The following is a 20,152-nucleotide window of genomic DNA, read 5'->3' on the forward strand; positions in this document are numbered from 1 at the left end:
TGTGTGAAAAGTAATTTTCTTTCAGTACGACCATTGAAGATAGGACCATTGAACAGATAGGATAGATAGAACAATCAAAATGCAAGCAAAGAGAGAACTTCGAAATGGCCACTAGGCGATACATTTGATGAATTTATTTCAAAACACGGTCTGAATTTCAGTGTACCACTTGTAAAACGTTGGCTGAACATTATGGGCTTGTTTGATGTAGTAGTATTAGTAGTAGTAATAAGGTGTGTTTGGTTTTCTTTTACGTGAAAAAAACGGAAATCGTTATTACATAATTACAGAAAGGCCAGGGAGAGGGAGAATTATGCCACACTCCGCATTGACAAGAGAAACAAGGTTCAAATAGGTAATATGTGAGGTATTACTGGTTCTTATAGGTGAAAATAAATGAAAAATTATGAGTTAATTATCAAGGTGTTATAGATTCTTACTATTAAACACGAAGATGAAAGTCTGGATGTTTCTCTGCTAAAGATAATGGCACTTTTTACCTTCTGAAGAAGAAACAACCACAACAAACAAAGGGGAGTCATTGGGGAGTTTTGACGTAATTCTCCCTCTCTCTTTTCCTTCTGTAATTAAATAATAACAACTTTTTTTCCTCGCGGAAGACAACCAAACAAATCCATAATGTTCACCCAATGTTTTTTTTTTACACGCGATACACTCACATTCAGTCCGTATTTCTAATTAAACTCATCAGGTTTTTTCGCTTCGTGGACATTTCGAGGTTCTCTCTTTGCTTGTATTTCGATTGTTCTATCTATCCTATATGTTGTCTTCTTTGGTCGTATAGAAAGAAAATTACTTTTTACAGGTTCTTCAGATTATTAAACATGGTTCCACAAGCTTATGAACTATCTCGAAATACCAAAATCACCTGCTAATCACTAAGCCGAACTTCACTACATATTTAAAGCCTTAATTACGGTTTCTTGAAAAAATCCACCGGATATTCTCTACATTTTAGAGTGTTCATTGTGCATAATCCTATCAGAAATTCACATAAAATAAGAATTAATTACTCTATATTTGATTAAACTGTATTTGTGAAAACCCTTTCGATCCATCCAAAAAGAAAAATTTGACAATAAAAGTTGAGTAACCGCTAAACAAACAAATTTCAGCTACAGTGATATCGATAAATACAGTTGTATATTCCTTCTGCTTTACATTTGTCAAAGTCAGGGCAATGCTAATGAGCTAGCGCTACAAAAATTATTGCATTTGTCAAAAGACTTTTGAGCGCTACTGTAGTTGTTTGCTTTCTTGTTTGTTTGTGTCAAAAACTTTTGCAGCAACAAAAAAAAGTAAAATATGTTTTTTCTGAATTTAAGAGTTTAGATACCTAATTTTTTGCTCATAATAGTTTGTAATGAGACTCAGTGTTTATGTGTTTCGTAGGCTAGATTTCATTAAAAAATTCACATACAAATTTTTCAGATACGTTAAAACCATTCAGTACTACAGTAAATAACGCGTAATGATTTGTAAATACCAATAGGAAGTATGAGTAATATCACAGTGTATAATACCAATAATACACTGTGACTGAGGGATAAAGTAAATTAAAATTTTGGATAACGTTTCCAAATGTAAGAAAACAATTCATTTCATATTGTACCTTTGCTCCATAAAACTTCACTTCTTACTAGGTGGACTGCATCATCAGACATCTTTGATTTTCAGACAGATTTACCAAAGAAAGCCCTCTCAAGTTTTGCCGGGCAATCCGCATCGTGGTCACGTTTACCGACCAAGTATCTCAAAACGTATGGTATACGGTATAAAATAGAAATACAGATTCATATTGTACTATTATTATTTTTTGGATACTTTAAACTTCCTGTTTTTTATTTCATTGTGAGAAGTATTTTTCAGGATAAGGAAAATCTTCGACTCCTACGAACAGTCTGGTATGATTCATGGCACTATAACCGTAGAGGGCGAAGATGAGAGGATCGTGTACTTGTGGGGCGTCCGACAACGTGCCCGAGGTGAGAATTGAATGCACATTAATGTCGCACATCGAACTCGCTATTCCAGGGTAGAGTTGGCCTGTCGTGCTTACTGAATAGATGAAAATAAGTAATCTCGCCAACTTCCAGGCGCGAACGCAAGCCTGTTTTCCATTTGAAAAAGTCCCTTCGCTGAGAACAGGATAATCACACGATAATAATTACACGAAAAACTTGAAAGCGATAATTACATGTTACGAAAATTCAGGCAGCCACCATTTTTACTTCAAAATATATAATACAGATGACGGCCCAAATAGAACACGAAACACATATAACTCAGACAACATAAATATGCTACGCCACAGACACTTCAGCACACAATGCACCGATCCATTAAAAATTCCTCAGTGGATTTCTTACTAGGTGAATGTACGATGTAGTGGTCATTTGTGGATTTTTGCGGGTAAACGTGGTCTCTTTCACGTGTCAACTGACGGTTGTAATGCAACCATGCAATTTTTTGTAGGTAGCACATGCAAGGGTCGTATCTAGGAACCGAGATCATTTGTGTCAGAGGCGGGAGCAAACGTAAATTTGCTACTTCGCTGTAAAAGTTAATGAGCTCAAAACGGTGTTGTTTCTCAAAGAATATTTTGCATTCTCACGATTTCTGACCGGAGTGGCTGCCCTCTATCTCATCCCCCCCGTTCCAGCTATAGTACAAACTCACATAAGAACGACTAACAGTTGTAAATTAATATTTTTTTATTATTTTTTACTGGTAATATCACTTGATGCTTCTTCTGTGTATACAGAGTGATTCAGAAAAGATGGGGAAAAACTTGAAGAGATTATAGTACACCTCTAAACACACCAAACGCAAACGTGCTAGTGCGTTTCGAAACGGTCGCTTCGCAAACGTTAAAACGGCATTCCTGATGAAATTTATCGGGTGAAAAAGAACGCCATGCTTGCAAATGTAACTTGGGGAAGAAGAAACCGTATGAAAATCTGCGTCACAGTGAATAAAAGACACGGACGCCAGCCCAGTGAAGGTTTTGCAGAGTGCAACCACACCTGGCGTTCGTACCTTTTATTCATTATGACGTATATTTGCATATGGTTATATAATATACGATTTCTTTTCTTCCCCAGGTTACATTTTCATGCATGGTGTTTTTTCTTTTCCTCCCGATAAATTTCAACAGGAATGTCGTTTAAACGTTTGCTGAACGGCCGTTTCGAAACGCGCTATCGCGTTTGTGTTTCACGTTAGACCCATGCATTCTTTGATGACAATTGTCTATTGATGCGTACTATCACCTCTTAAAAGTTTTCCCCATCTTTTCTGAATCACCCTGTGTATGGGGTGACCTCACCCCAACTCCTTTCACCAAAATACAAGATATGTTCGATAAAGCTGCTAATATACAGGGTGGTCTGTTAATGGGCAGACATACTCAGAGGGTTGTTAGTAGACATCAAGAGGAACAAAAATTGCAATAAAACATAGTGTCGCTAACTACGTTGAGAGCGTGAAAATCGTGAAAAATGCATGAAGGTTTCGACGTCATTCTGGAATGACAAAAACTACAATATAATAACAAAAAGATTTATTTGACTAATTATTACGAGTTGTTGGAAGTGGCGGCCGCTGACGTCATTGCATAGTCTACAACGACGCAAAAAACGATTCCCAGACGCGCTCGAAGATACCAGGCGTGCTTTTGATGTCTGCCGCAGTGACGACAATCCGCTCTATGAGATCCTCCGTTGTGCCCACAGGCGTCGCATAAATGAGTGATTTAAAGTGACCCAATAGGAACCCACGAACGCATTCAGCGATCAACTGACATCCACCTTTCGTCTCCTCTGGACTCAGAGCCTGCCTGCGTTTTTCGCGGTTTTCACCCTCTCAACGTGGTTTGCGACATCATGTTCCATTGCAATTTTTTCTTCCTCTTGATGCCTGCTGACAACCCTCTGAGTGTGTCGGTCCATTAACAGAACCCCCTGTAGAAAGGTGCTAACACATGTCAAGACAAATAACTTCAGCAATGGAACCTGGAGAAGCAAATTACTTTTTTATTTAGCGCATGTTGATAGGGAAGAAATACCTCCACAGAAAACTATAAGCGAGAAAGAGAAACAAAACTATATTCCTTCCCCCCCCCCTCTCCATAGTTGTCTATGAAAGAAGACATTTTTTCCTTCCACACCGTGGGTGAAATTTCCCTGTCATCTCAAATGTACAAAAAAACCAGCTAGGTTGCCAGATTTTGGAGACAATCTGAAGTGGGGTGATGCACGTCAAATGAGTGGGTTGTGACTCTGGATTTCCTTGCAAAAATTATACTGTATTTCTTGGTGTGTACTATCACATCTTCCATTTCGATGGTGGAGTTTTGGGACACACATTACAGTAAAACCCCTCTTAATGGTCAACCCTCTTTTATGACTAAAGAATTATTTCCCATAGTAGAGCAATACAGTCGAATCCATTATAACGAATGCCAAGAGACCGGAGGAATCACTTCGTTAAAACGAAATTTCGTTATAAAGGAATTCCAGGTTACATAGTATTGTTCCTATGTAAATTTATTTGGGCGATTAGAAAAGTGTTCGTTAAAACGAGATTTTCGCTATTCGGTATTAACGGTATTCGTTAAAACGGGATTCGACTGTAGTATGAACCTCTGATTAACGGTCATCCCCCTCTATTAATGACGATTTTTTTTGTCCCGTTGGTATCTGCAAAGGTTTTACTGTATATCGTTTGATTTTTCTGGCGAAAAATTAGAAAAGTTCGGGTGGGGTAAATTGTGGAAACATGAAGGTAGGTGCGTAAGCTACATACAGGGTGATCAGCGAATAAGCCCTTATTTCAAAATTAAATGTCTCTACAACAAAGATCAATAGAATTATGCGGTAAACGGTACGTTTATTAGCAAAACTGTAGGAATGTTGTACAGAAATTTCGAAATTTTTTTTTTTTTCTAATTTTTTAAAATAAAAAAAAGCAAAACTGGAGATTTTGGGGTTCCGAAAATACTCATTTGTATGAAGAGAAACCACTGCATTCGCCTAAAGTTACTGCATGGGCTGCGGTATGCGCCACGTGTGCTGACAAATTGTTCCAAAATTGTAACGTAACGTTCAGTAGTAATCGTTTCTCGCACGAAGAAGGGGCCGATAATGCCTCTGGCGCATACCGCAGTCCATGCAGTAACTTTAGGCGAATGCAGTGGTTTCTCTTCACACAAATAAGGATTTTCGGAAATCCAAAATCTCGTTGTTTTTTTTTTAAATTTTAAAAAATTAAAAAAAACTAAATTTTCGAAATTTCTGTACAACATTCTTACAGTTTTGCTAATAAACGTACCGTTTACCGCATAATTCTATTGATCTTTGTTGTAGAGATATTTAATTTTGAAATAAGGGCTTATTCGCTGATCACCCTGTAAATGCTTACACTATTTCATAAATGGTAAAATTGATGTTATACAATCACACTTATTAATGATACACACACTTTTATGACATGTTAAGGTGAATATAATATAACAAATACGCTCAACCTTTTGTGATATCAGGATCTCAAGAGGAATTACAGACGGGTACCATCATGGACTATTATGGAAATTTCACTGTAAGTATATGATCGGGCCGTAATTTCTTTTTTGCCTTATTTTATAATATTATTTTTGTTTTGCAATCATTGTTTCCGTGACTCACTAATGCGACCTTGAATGATGAATAATTAAAAAAATATATATGTAAAATGAAAGAATTGTTCTGAAAAGACTCTTTCATTTTAAAATCATTTACGCATGATGTGCAACATATCACATTACGGTATATCTGGTAAAACAGCAGGATGAATTAGAAAATTGTAAAAAGAAAATCCCAGGATTACGTTAATGATCTTTCAGAACCAAAGCTTGAATATTTTCATTGCTGGTGATTTTTGTTCCGTACATCCAGGGCCGTAACTAGGCAGGTGCAACAGGTGCACCCGCAAAGGGCCCACTTTGAAGGGGGCCTAGAATGGGCCTAAATGTGCCATTCTGGGCCCAAGAATGCGCCAGAAGAAACCTAATTGCAAATTCTTGCACAAGGCCCAGGAATGGCTAGTTACAACACTGAGTGTATCCACTATTTAATTTGTGAGAGTTAGTCTGCCATCATTCTTGTAAAATAGAAACGTGATAGTTATCATTTCTAACATTAGGTGAAGCAACAATCACCATTCAGCTATATTACCGTTATAACTTACGTATGTAATATAGATGTGGTCCAGCAGTTCTGACCTATTTTGAAAAAAAAAAAAATAAAAATAAAAAACTCTTTAAATAGAGACAAATGACTTTTTGAATTCGAAAGAAAATGTTTTAGGTTTTTTTTTTTTCATTTATAGCAAAATTTTTACATACTAACCTTCCAGTGACGCGGAGGATGTCAAGTCCATATAGCGTTTCTCGCCATGTTATTCGTGACATGGGTGTTACAAAGAATGAAAGTAAGGATGGAAGTAAACAAAAAGAACTTTGAAATCTCCCCTTTCAAATGCTTTAACCCTTTATATCCTGACGGTACTTAGAAGTACCAGGTTAGATAATTTGTTTTGAAATAACTAATTGTTTCAAAAACGTTGTTTTTCTTCTTTAATTAGAACTAAAATGACCAACCAAACAATTTAAACGATAGCTATTCACTATTATCATCATCATCACATTTATACTTTTATTCATTATAATTTTCTTCTTATTCTATTTTACACAATGTCGGATATAAAGGGTTAACCCGTTTGTCTCTATCTTTAACAGCTTTTTTTAAATAATTTATTCAGAACAGGTCAGAATTTCTGATTTACCACGTGTAAAAGTAATAAAGGTGAGGGGGGGAGGAACACGATGAAAAATTTTTATTTAATGTTTCTGTTCCCTCATGTTATTCCCGAAAAAAAAGAAAAAGAAATAAAATATTTTGCGTCTATATTTATTTAATTTTTCAAAATTTTGATTGTACCGTAAGACATTGTCTATTGCTGATCTCTGCAGACTATAAAAATAATTTCGTGATAGGTGATTTTCGGTCATGCGTGTCTTATGTTGGAATGTATTCCGTACAATTATTTTGAAAAAAAAATTAAAAATTAATCATTTTATAACTATTATTGTAGTGACCTTATGTTCTTTGAATAGTGAGCACTCATGATCATAAGCATAAACAGAAATTTATTAATAAAAAAAAATAAAATAAGAACGTTAACATCAGACGACGATCCTACTCGATCGCTTTTCCACACCATTCTCTCTCTCTGTTTTTGCAACCTCCGGTCTCCTGAGGCTTTTCTTCTTCTTATGCTCTCGAGCCTTATACCATATTGTTTCGTCAAGGTTGTCAACTGAGAGACGCGCTACAGAACACTACAATTATGATTATTAATTTCGCGTGTATATTCATTAAATTATTAAGTTTAAATAGATTATCTTTTAAATGTAACCTAACGTAATTGCATCTGTGGACAGCCAAGAATGTAATACATTATTATACAGCAATAAAATTGCATAATCTCATTGATTATACAGGTGTGGGAGATGTGATGGTAGTCGTTGACATTAATACTCTTATTAATACTCTCATCCATGGGTATTTTAGGGTAATGAAGCCTGAATGAAAATTAGGGAATGCGAAAGACGATCTTGTTGGTCATGAGGGTTTTTTCCCCTTGGTCTTGGATTATGAAAAGTATTTAATTGCTCCTTCTCTCGTATGAAGAGCTTGTATTCCTTGATCGGAATTTTAATATTCTATTCTACTAATATTGGACACTGAGAATTTGTTCCTTTTTTCGTTAACTGTTGGTAATGAATTGGAAGAAAATGATATAAAATGTGTTTGGAGAAAGTGTTTTTGAAGACAGTTCTATAATGATATGAAATTTTGTTCCGCGACCTGTGGACATGGACCACCACTAACTGCAACCAGATTTAGTTGATCTATTTGTTGTTAGTGATGTAGACATCGGTGCTTCTTTATGAAAAACACCCAAAGGCACACAAGAATGTGACAGCGAAAATTATTTTCCACCAAAAAAAAAAAAAAGAACCCTAGAAAAACACCATTTTTATCAGTTGCCCATAAACACTATTAACTATAATAAATATGTGTTTGCTACAGCTTTAGGATAAAACAAAAATGATGAATTTTTTTTCCAAAACCTTTTAATAATTTTTATTATCTGTTTGCATCCAATCATAAGGAAAGTTTGCTCAGTTAAACTTGGAATAAACCTGTGTGGAAAAAAACTTCGATCCCATATTTGTTTATGCGATTGAATAACCTTCGAGTATAAACAAACTGAAGTAATATTCGGTTATGTCTCACGTCAATAAAACAAAGCATAAATAAGCCTGTTTTTCGAGAACGTGGGTCAGTCACAATTAATGTTCTCTATTTTTAGATAACCTGCATCCATCTATAGCCACACTCTTTCCTAGAATGCTTCCCCGCATACGAAATCATCATACATAAAATTGATGTACATCAGGTCGTCGTCTGTATTTTTCGAATTCAGGACACCATCTATGCCACGAATTTGAATAGACATCTTCAACCTATTACTCCACAGCTTCTTGATGCTCACTGACGCACCAGACTCGCGAGTTATTAATTTCGATTCTGAAAAATTCATAACCCCATTCAAACTGCATTCAAGGACTAGCATCATGCCCAGTTGAATTAGAGCATATGTTATACCATTTATCTCTTATAGGTATTATTTTTTGAATGATCATAATAGGCGAAACTCCGGCAAGAAAAAATGGTGACCTTGTATTAAAGGGAAAGAAGTCATACATGGCGATTCTTTGTCTCTTCTGATACAGTATATGATCCAATTTAGGTTAGCATACGTATATCACTAAATCCTGGAATTGTGTCGATCAGGATATCTCCAGTTCTAAATCGAGCACTTCAGTGAGTGCTTCATTGAGCACTACGGTACACTCGCAATCAATAGGCTGAAGATGCTTGGTGTATATTGAAGCATATCACTATACTGCATTTCCATATCACGCAGAAAAGCATCAGGTACTCATATTAGTCGCATTAATTTCCTAGTGATTTTGACTTTCAGTCAGTGCAGTTTAAGCTTATCATTAAAACAAAGGCTTACATTTTAATACTTCGTGAATATTATTGCCAAGAGAGTAACGTAATTCATATTTTAAATTAGATATTTTAGTTATGAGCAACTTCTGAATTCTTATTTTTCAGGATGGAGCTATTATACACTTGGGCATACTGAAGAGTCCCGAACTTGGTCAAAACAGGTATGTGATAACATTATTTTATACTAAAACATTTCTGAATAAGATTTGGTGTTTTGTGATAAAAATACAGTCAGATCCGAATGAACACTGATTACTGCACTCAATCTTGTTGCAATGTTAAAAGAGGAGAGAGAAATTTCTTGTGGGCAAATAACTTCACAATATTTTACCGCGATTGTGAATCGATCCGAGGTGGATTATAATAAATTAAATAAAATTAATTCCCTTTTTTAGTGACTTTATTTCAACTGAGGATCTATTATAGGTTTATTTACGGCTATGTGATGAGATCTGATGGCTTCAGTTTTCCGGTGGAAAATTGCACAGAGCATATCCATTCAGTAAATAAGCGAACCTTCAGTTTCCGTTGTCGTAAGTATTTGATTACTTTCGGAAAATGAGGAATTTCCGAATTAAACTTCAGTGCATAACAAAACTTTATAGAACTGTATTTACATACTAATGTCTTATCTTCTCTTCATATTGTTATTTCGTATTATTTTTGTAGATAACTGTCAATACACTTTCTCTATCCGAGAGACAGAGACTGAAGCTATTAAATTCGAAAAAGAATTTAAAGGTGACACGGCAGCGAAATTCGCAGAAATGCAACTTCGTGACAAAAAAGGCTTCGGAATCGTCGTCACCGGGTGAGTCATAAGTGTATGCGTGAAAATATTTTGTGTGCTCCTCGCGTTTAAAATTACACGCATTAGAGTTTCTTTCGAGGAAAAAGATTCGTTGGATGGCAAGGCTGACATATAAGTACTGTATAGTACAAAATAAAATATTTTTCAATTAAAAAGAAAAACCTATTCGAGATCTAGAGGATGATTTCGGCATTCCGTCGAATCATTATGCAAAATATTTCAAATGTTGCTAGATTTGAAGCTACACATTTCAGACGAAAAGAAAATAAAACTTTAAGATTTCTTATACTTTCTTTCAAACCAAACACGGCCGAAACAGCCAATATTAGCCATTGCTCTTGTTAAGGGGCGGGACTATGTCGGAGAAAATTTTGATAAACAATTATGCAGGGTGCATAGGTAACAGGGCATATGGAGTTTTACTGGCGATCCTAGAGGCATACTTCCTATTAGAAAAAGTATCCAAATGACGTACAGTACTCAGATATGTCATTCATGTTGCAAGGGGTTGGTTGTATAGTTGTTAAAATAAAAACATTAATTTCTTATGCGGGCACCCTGTCCTCAAAAACCCAATTGGAAAGTTATTGCCCGATATCTCCTAAGGCCAAAAAAAAAAAAATTCACGTTTCTAGGTATGATATTCGCAGAGATATTTGAATTTAAAAACTGGAAAAAATTGAAAAGGAAGCATAAATCAGGGTCGTTAGTTAGTTTTTCACTGTGAGACAAGAATTTGTTTTTTTACTCTTATTTAAAAAAATTTCATACTCATTTACCAGTTTTACTCTTTGTGATCGTTAACAAGATAATTCCATAATATGAAAATCCAGAAATTTGCTATTTTCACTTCCATATATGGAAAGATATGGCAATACCAGTATAACACAAACAAGCATTACTCTGACAACATAAATGAGTTAGGGCTACATATACAACTAATAACAATAACACACGTTCCAGCAAGACCAATTAGTTAAAAAATTTCCCCCAAAGAAATACAAATACAAATACAACAAATACAAATACAACGCCACAACAGGCAAAATGCCCAACGAGGTGGCTGATAAAAAGATGCCCATAAAAATATGGTTGTCATATGTTTCAAAAATACAGCAACCCAATTAAAAATGCAATTAACACAAATTACAAACAATATATACACATGATAAAATATTATACAATGCCCATAAAGAATACTTATGGTTGCCTTATTCTAAGAATGGATCGAGCTTCTCGATTTACCCCAACATGTTTATCGTATTTGTTTTTAAACGTGTCAATTGTGTTACAATTTACTACCTCCGGGGGTAAGCTATTCCATTTATTAACAACCCTATTGGAGAAAAATTCCCTGCGACACCATAACCTTGCATTGTCCCTCACCAATCGATACTGGTGTCCCCTTGTAAAAGCAGTCGATTGGCGGTGTACTAAAAGTTCATGGTCCATCCTATCCATCCCATTGAAAATTTTGAACACTTCGATCATATCTCCTCGACACCTGCGTTCATCCAATGTAAACATATTCAAAAAATGAAGTCTTTCTTCATAACTCAAGCCCTGTGTGCCAATAAGGACACGCGTAGCTCTTCTCTGCACCCCTTCAACCAAGTCTATGTCCCTCTGTAGGTATGGTCTCCAAAACCTTACAGCATACTCCAGTCCAGGACGAACTAAGCCTCGAAAAAGCGGAAGAATGACTTACGAGTATCACGAACAGAGTAAAGTAGTAATAGTATTCTTATTCTGAAAATCTCTTTAAACCTGTTAAATGTATCAATAAAAATGAATTAAATGGACATATATGCAAAAATTCTTTAAAAAAGTTAAAAAAAACAACCATAATCAGTAAATTTCAAAATTTTATTTCATACGAAATTATATCAATAATATACGTATTTCGCAATATTTTATTGCGATATTTTCATTTCAGGTCATTAAGCCCATTCGAAAAGGGTCACGTGCAAACCAAAAACATTCCACTTCAACAAAGTGCTTGTAAGTTAGAATAACAAACATGAGTTTGGTTAATTATTAAATATGCACATAAAATATGTGTATCCTGTGTTTATATTATGTGTTAAAAATTGTTTCCATAGCTCACGGAAGCCAATTATGCGTCAGTTTCGAAGATGTGAAGTGTCAGGAATCTGACCTGACAGGAGGCAAAGGATCATCTCTGGGTAAACTTTGTAGCCTTCAAAAACAAGGAAAAGGCTCGGAAATCAATGCAAGTTCATGTTGTCTTCTATCTTAATGCATCCCATTAAATTTATGACATTTAATTATGACAATTAGGTTATATTAATGGAGACATAGTATTGTTATTTTACAGTTTGAAGTTCCCAAAGGAGTCGTGGTGACTACAAAAGCATATCAAAAATTTACTGAAGGATGTCTTGAATCTGCTCTGAAAGAATTCGAAAAGAAATTCTGGTAGGAATTTCATTGTAGTTTTGTTAAAGTTTTGTTAATGAGATAATAAATATATCAAATTCCAGTATTCGCGTAGGAAAATTTAACGCTTATTTTTATTCATTTCAGGATATCTGAGAGTGGTGGAGCAGATCTATGCAAAAAGTAACTATGCATTTATCATGACTGAATCGCATAGTTTTTGTCGATGTTTTTCTCAATTGCATCATTGATGTAAAAATATGCTGATCCAATTTAAATAATGCATAAATATCAATTTCATACGTCTTTTCTCAGTGTCATGAAAAAGGTGACGGAATCACAGATTCCAGAAATAGTCAAAAATTCCATAAAAACCAACATGATTTCCACTTTTGGCGATAACTTTGACAAAGTGAAGTTTGCCGTAAGATCTTCAGCTACTGGTAAGTTTACAATACGAGTTTTATTGCAAATTTATTTGAATAGACCCTTTATATTATGTTCTTTTGACATTATAAGAAAGACTATTAAAAGCCTAATTTTTTTTTCAAAGGGGAAGATACTGCACAGATGTCTGCCGCAGGTCAAATGGAAACATTTTTAGGAGTTGTAGGATTCGATGAAGTAATAATAATACTATACAGAGTACTAAATTTCAGTTTATTTCCATTAAGGGCATATCCAAAGAGATTTTAAACAGAAATTTTCAGATTAATAATAGTAAAAATTGTTATACATTCTTGGCCTTATAAAATAGGAATTAAGCTATTTTATCATTCTTATTTCCGGTCTTCGATATTACAAATTGGTTCACAGGATATATAAGAAAATTTTTTACAACTTTGAATCTTGTTCGTTAAATGCAAAAGTACCCAAGTTGCAAGTACCCAAAGGTTTTGTTTCAAGCTTTATTATTATTATTTAATTATTACTGCTACTAATTTTTAAATAAATTAAGATCTAAAATGGAGGATTTGGATATTATACGCGTGACAAATGGTGCCGATGCTTGTATGTTTCAGACAATGAATTATTAATTGTAAATATGTGTTACACTTATAATGTGTGTCTACTTATGAATTATTGTAAATTTTTTTGTAAATTGTGTATAAATTTTTTTCTGTGATAAAATTATGTATAACTTTATGCATTTCTCGTTACGTGCAACATAACTTTTCTACCTCATCTCTTTGAGATTTTATAGTGTATCAAAAACTAGTAAAGATAATTCCAATTTAACACCTTTATTTTGGATAAAGATGACATTCTCCGTTATAATACAGAATTTTTTCACCTAATTGTAATTAAATCATTTTATCTGTTCATAAATATTCATATTTATCGCTTCATAATTCAATCAAATGATACGTGAATTATTTTAATATGAAATTCAACCAAAAAAGAATATCATTCTTTTATTTTCTTTGACTCATTGAATCAAGATGAATCCTGTTTCCAAGAACGTGACGTACATTAATTACAATGCATGAATTGTAGTGTGCACCTTTGAAATTGTAGTTTCCTAGGTATATAGATTATGTCCAATGATATTGTTTTTCATATGATTATTAGATTTTGGAAGCCGTCAAGAAGTGTTGGGCATCTCAGTTTTCTTATCAAGCTGTCGAATACAAAAAGTAAGAATAAATCACTAAAATAATTATTTTATTATTTCCTTTGTATCATGTTTTTAAATATTTATGATTGCAAATCGTCCCCCTACTCCCATGCTAGAATCACGAATCTTGAAAAAAAAGAACGGGGGAAATAACGTTTGAATGTTTACTCTACTCATGCAACTCTATGGGAGTTATTTTCCCTAAAATGTTTTGTGACGTGTTTCAATAGGGATGCACATTCGTGTTTCAGGCAAAATTTAGCGAAATAAGGAATGCAATGAAAATTTGCATATTGTTTGTTGCATCATGTTTCTTTATATCACTATGATACAAAGAAATGAAAATGACCGCGCGTTGATCACTTTTCCATGAAATCCTGCGTATCCATTTACAGGCATTACGGTCAGATTTTGAATAGCCCAATGGCTGTGGTGATACAGCAGATGGTACCATGTGATGTCGCTGGTGTCATCTTCACATGTGATCCTGTGAATGGCGATCCTCGACATATAAGCGTGACTGGAAACTTTGGACTCGGAGAAGTAACTACATTATATCTCTGTTTATATTCAATACCAGTTCTAAAAATCTCACTGCTATTAACATCGAGTTATTATCTGTCATAAGATACAAATTAGTACTCGATGAGGCTGCAAATTACTCTCGACATCCTTTCTACTGAAGGTCCACTTTACGCACGTCAGGTATTTTGATTGTCAAATGATTTAGTAGTTAAGTAGTTGCCTCGTCAAATTCTAAAATCTGTCCCAACGTAAGTAATCAAGGAGTGAATGCTCATTAGGTAATACGATTCTCCGCCCACTGCCACCTCCGGATTCACAATTAAATCACTTGAAAATTTCACAACTGAACCCATGTAAACAGCCATTCATGCCTGCATACAATTTAAAGTACTTTTGGCGGCTTAAAATTTTCTTAACTACTAAATTATTTGACGCTTATTAACCTATCTTAAGCTATTGAACAGTTAAATCGAATGGAAAAGTCTCTCAAATGCTTAAATATCTAGACGATTACATTCCGTCACACACAACCGTGCCATTTTCAAAAAAACTGAATCACATAGTCATTTATATCACATTTTATTAAATTCAATAATTTATAAATATATGATTGAAAAGTTTACTACTAACTTTTCTTTTGTATTCAATGTACACGGTAGTTATAATTTAGTGCATTTTTTATGAATTTTAGTCGGTCGTTTCCGCTGCAGCTGAACCAGATACGTTCCTTCTGAAACGTGATATCAAAAACAGGTTAGAGATTCAGGAAAAGAATCCAGGAAAGAAGAGTACAAAAATCATCATGGATGGTTAGTGTGATCTTGTGCTACCGATAAATTAGAATCGATCGAAACTTAATGCTCTATGCTTCCATACACGGGTTTCGATTAAATTTTTTCGGTAGTGATTGATTACTAGATAAAATTGCTCTAAAAATATTTCTGAAGTACGAGTCATTTTATGTGAATATGTTCTGTATATGCATTAGGAGATAGCGGGACTAAAGAAGTGGAAACCGGAGACGAATCTGAGACGTTATGCCTCTCTGATGATGCCGTACTAAAACTCGGAAAGATATCTATTCAAGTATAAATTTAATCAGATGATAATTTGAGTAAAAAAGCGTAAATAAATACTTTTAGTTTTATTTCAAGCACTGATTTATCCATTTATGTTCACAGGTAGAAGAATACTTCGGTACTGCCAGAGATATCGAATGGGGTGTTGTCGGTGAGAAGGTGTATCTGTTCCAGGTATAAAGACTCACTATTCACAGTATAAAAGTCTCACTATTCACAGCATAAAAGACTGATCTCATAGCAATGAAAGAAAGTTCTCTCACTTCACTTGACATAACCTAGATCTGTAGTTCCCAACGTATTTTTCGAATATATACTCGCCAAAGCAGATTGTAAGATATTGATGCTCGCTTTTAAAAGACACATGGGTGGGGGTGGGGGGGGGGAGGGATACGGATACCCCTGCAACTCCCTTTCCCTTCTCTCATGGTGATCAGAAATTAAAAAGCAATTGTAAAAAAAGTAAAAGTATTCGAAAAAAATTCTTCGAACACTCTTTCAATCGATTTTTGTTAATTTAATTTTTTTTAGATGACAAATTACAAAATTTTTAAAAAGAATTTTGAAAGGTCGAAAAAATTTTAATCCTAAAATAATTTCATCATTAAATATGAACTCTTATTTTTAAATTATTTTTCATTGAAAATGAATCTCATTAATTTTTATATAATTTTCTCATTGAAAATCGAAAACTCAAAATTCATTATTATTTTTTCGATAATTTTATCAATTAGAAAAAATAATAATTAAAGATAATGATAATGATAATTAAAGATAATGATAATTAAAGATAATGATAATTAAAGATAATGATAATTAAAGATAATGATAATTAAAGATAATGATAATTAAAGATAATTTTATCAATTAAATATGAACTTTTATTAATTCTTAAATTATTTTTTCATTGAAAATGAATCTCATTAAAATTTTTACATTACTTATTCTTTAAATATGAATTTTCATCTGTTTGTAAATTATTTTTATACCAAAAAAATGAATTTTCGTTAAAATTCTGAGAAATATTTTCTCTCATTGAACATGAATTTCCGTTAAATCTGAAATTGCATTTTCATTACACACCAATCTTCAATAATTCTGGAATTTTTCATTAATTATGAATTGGGAAATACTTTTTTTTTACCAATTTCGAAATAATTTCTTCCAATAACTATACAATCATTTCTCTCATTAATTCTAAAATTATTTCTTCCAAAAATTCTGAATATTATTTCTTTAATGAGATTTTTCTCCCAATCATTTCTTGGGATTTTCGCATAATTTTATTCCATAAATTTTCCCTGTCAGTTGGGATTTTCTCCCAATTTATAAAAATTCTGTAATTATATAAGCTTTTTCGTTGACGGGCCACTCCAAAAAGCTTCCAGGGCCACACGTGGCACACAGTCCACGCGTTGAAGACCCCCTGGTCTACGAAGAACATGGCATCCATGAAAGCCAAAAATAAAAGAAAGAAAGAAACGTTGAAGTAAAGGGATAAAAAAATATTAATTAATTATTTGAACCGAAAACAGCAAAAATGTAGTTTTCAAACACATAATGGAAAACTGAAATACATCACCATATAAACAAACTGATTTAATGAAAAGGACCATATAATAAAGAATTCTCTGTCAACAACCTATTATCAAGTTGCTGCCATTTTAAATAAAATCACCCTTCTTAAAAATCATATAATCAAATTGCAGCCCTAAAAGATCATATTCACCCCCAATGTGGCGTGGGCCTCACGTTAGAAACCACGGATCTAGATCTACGTAATGCACGAGAAAATAAAATATATTTGCTATCAGAAAATTGAGAACTAAAATATACTGAAGAAATTTCATTTTTTTAAATGCATTTATTATATAAGCTAATGTATATAAAAGATAAAAACAGAACTAATTAATGTGTTTTACTGTTTATTACTGTTGCTCATGATTTTTGAACTCAAATTTCAGAGTATTAGATATTACAGTAACATTGCTTTCAGAAACATTATTCATTTTTCAGTCTCGTCCAGTGACATCACTGGATGGTGAAACCGATTATGAGACAAAACACATCTTCGATACTTATGTAAGGACAGACTCTGAATACTACACGAAGGGTAATATTGGGTGAGTATATTCGAAAAAATATATATATGTATTCATAACTATATACAGTATATAAAATGAGGTGGAGTTAGTGCCGTCTTTAATGCAAGGGCCCACCCAGCCCGAGAACCTCAAGAGAAGAGGAGCCTCTGAAAAATTAGAAGTAGTTGCATTTTTCGAGAATTGGCCGAGTAGGGCCTCAGAAAAATCACCTTTCCCGGGGGCTAAGACGGCTCTGGGTGAAGTCATGATTGTGACCACGTTGTCCTCTATTTGAGGTGAACAACATTAAGCTAATGAATTAAGGCAAATGTGATAAGCTCGCCAAGTTGCAATGTGAGTTATGGTAAATTAAGATGAATCAAATTAATGAAAACGGAACGTTGGTTATAACTTGGTTTTTTCTGTATGAGTGGGGCGACATATATTTTGTAGAGGTAGAGCGGTGGTAAGGAAGGCAACCCGTACCGGGGATGGACCTGCCCCAGGCAGTAGCTTGGAAGCTCCTTATTTGTGCTGGCGGTCGACTGATAGTATCGTCCGGAAGGCAATCGGTTTTTTTCATATGCGTCTGCGAAATGTTTGCGAGTAAAGAAGAACAACGTGGTGTTTTCTTCTTTTTTTCAGTGTCAGAAGGAGTTCGTTCGTGTGAAACGCATCGGCGAACGAAAGCAGCGTACGGAGAACATGTACGGACTCGTATGCAGTACTGGAGCAAGCGTTCCTGAGAGGGACGGGAATCTGCGGACGATTATACGCGACCTGGTGGAGGTCACCTCGTCATCACAGACGCTTTAGTGGAAGAAGTCAACCAGAAAATGAACTCAAACGACGACGTACCTTTAAGGACATCAGCAAGAAAGAGTGAGTGAGTTTCCATTCGTGCCATCATTACACAGAAACTCCACTACAAGAAAGGGAGTGAACAGTGCAAACGTTTATTCCAGTCCTGCATACGAGTCAGTGCATGTTCTCCGTACACTGCCTTCGTTCGCTGATGCATTTCGAGAATTCCGACTCCTTCTGCCACTAAAAAAAAGAGTAACACCACGTTAACCTTCTTTACTCGCAAACATTCCACAGACGCAGATGAAAAACAACCGATTGTCTGCCAGACGATACTGTTGGCTGACCACCAGCACATATCACGTGCTTCCGAGCGACTATTGAAGGCAAGTCCATTCTCCAGTTGGCGTTGCCTTCCTTACGTTCGTTCTACCTCTTCACAAATGTCACCACACTCATACAAAAATAAACCAAGTTATAACCACTGTTACGTTTTCATTCGATCCACCCTTACACAAATATGAAATACTGTGTAAGTATTAGACTATATCCCCAACATTAACCCTTACAGAGGCAATGACGCGATATCTCGCCTAACTTGATGCCTTTTATTTTAAATGGCAATTCCGAGTAATGTCGCTTCCTTAAAGCCCTCTGAACACCCTCCAAAAAAAATCTTTTCAAGGGGAGTTGGTGTTGGCCCAGCTAGATCTGTACGACAGTTTATGCCTAATATGTTTTTTTATCCTCAGTCAAATAATTAATATACTTTTTATCCCCTCCTGAACCTGTCAGACCAACTGCCAGTGGGCGGAGTCGGCTTTTGTTCAAAGTTTGATAACAGAAGGGGAGAGACTGTATTTTTTCCTTTCCTTCAGGATTGTATAGGAATATGTGTACAGTATAACCAATAGAGAAAGATAGAGTATTTCTCTTCCCTACTTTTTCTATTATTATTATTTTAGGGGGAAGGGCATTTATTAGCTGTGAAAGATCGGGAAGAAAAAATATTCTTCTCGACAACAAGTGACATTTTGCAGAGGATTTAGTGATTTCCACTGTGGCAGTTACAATGCGGATCAGGAAAATTTTAAAACTCGATTAAAGGGTAAATGATGTAATTATTTCTCTTCCCGTATATTCATAATGTCATTTATGTGACGGCAGGGAAGTGATGCCTGGAGCGACCAGTCCTTTAGGGTATGACATGGTGGAAAAAAGTCTCGAAGCGTCTACACAAGTAAGTTCTGGACTTTATTTAGAATTGTATTGTTAATATCCCTTTAATATATAGAGGCGAAGCTTGTATCCTCTCAATATATCCAATCTAAGCTAATATTCCCCAAAATGGTAATTAATTAAGCTCTTGTCGTAATTTATTAAATATGTTATATCTCTTCTTATTTTTTTGTTTTTGTTTTATCCAAATCTTTTCATTACAGAGACCACGGTTACTGAGATGGCAATTGAATAACATACCAGATGTACCATATTTTGAAAATTTGTTCGTTAGTTATGCTTCTCAAGCATTTTTCAACATCTTAGATGTAAGTTTTTATGTTTGTGTGTGTGTGTGTGTGTGTGTGTGTGCATTGCATGTTACAATGTGTTAAGTAGTCGCAAAAATTTATTAATACCCACTATTTTCGTCATTAAAGGGGAGTAAAATGCAAGGCTCACAGTTC

General features: G+C 34.6%; 1 protein-coding gene across 1 annotated transcript in view; it reads left to right on the top strand.

The window, feature by feature from the left end:
* LOC149089622 (uncharacterized) overlaps nucleotides 1-20,152 on the top strand; it is a 36,145-nt gene that overhangs the window by 12,274 nt on the left and 3,719 nt on the right. The window contains exons 5-24 of the mRNA XM_089231719.1: nucleotides 1,665-1,781; nucleotides 1,891-2,006; nucleotides 5,564-5,619; nucleotides 9,252-9,307; nucleotides 9,573-9,679; nucleotides 9,816-9,957; nucleotides 11,894-11,958; nucleotides 12,060-12,190; nucleotides 12,296-12,396; nucleotides 12,505-12,540; nucleotides 12,673-12,800; nucleotides 12,911-12,981; nucleotides 13,930-13,994; nucleotides 14,371-14,518; nucleotides 15,192-15,309; nucleotides 15,489-15,586; nucleotides 15,682-15,753; nucleotides 17,596-17,702; nucleotides 19,635-19,707; nucleotides 19,910-20,014. Coding sequence (XP_089087845.1) covers nucleotides 1,665-1,781; nucleotides 1,891-2,006; nucleotides 5,564-5,619; nucleotides 9,252-9,307; nucleotides 9,573-9,679; nucleotides 9,816-9,957; nucleotides 11,894-11,958; nucleotides 12,060-12,190; nucleotides 12,296-12,396; nucleotides 12,505-12,540; nucleotides 12,673-12,800; nucleotides 12,911-12,981; nucleotides 13,930-13,994; nucleotides 14,371-14,518; nucleotides 15,192-15,309; nucleotides 15,489-15,586; nucleotides 15,682-15,753; nucleotides 17,596-17,702; nucleotides 19,635-19,707; nucleotides 19,910-20,014 — 1,912 coding nt within the window. The remainder of the gene's footprint in view (nucleotides 1-1,664; nucleotides 1,782-1,890; nucleotides 2,007-5,563; nucleotides 5,620-9,251; nucleotides 9,308-9,572; nucleotides 9,680-9,815; nucleotides 9,958-11,893; nucleotides 11,959-12,059; nucleotides 12,191-12,295; nucleotides 12,397-12,504; nucleotides 12,541-12,672; nucleotides 12,801-12,910; nucleotides 12,982-13,929; nucleotides 13,995-14,370; nucleotides 14,519-15,191; nucleotides 15,310-15,488; nucleotides 15,587-15,681; nucleotides 15,754-17,595; nucleotides 17,703-19,634; nucleotides 19,708-19,909; nucleotides 20,015-20,152) is intronic.

Source organism: Pholcus phalangioides, unplaced genomic scaffold (assembly GCF_987345545.1).
Source record: "Pholcus phalangioides strain wild (caught in Gottingen) unplaced genomic scaffold, Ppha-v1.0 ptg000001l_1, whole genome shotgun sequence".
NCBI classification, from domain to species: Eukaryota; Metazoa; Arthropoda; class Arachnida; order Araneae; family Pholcidae; genus Pholcus; species Pholcus phalangioides.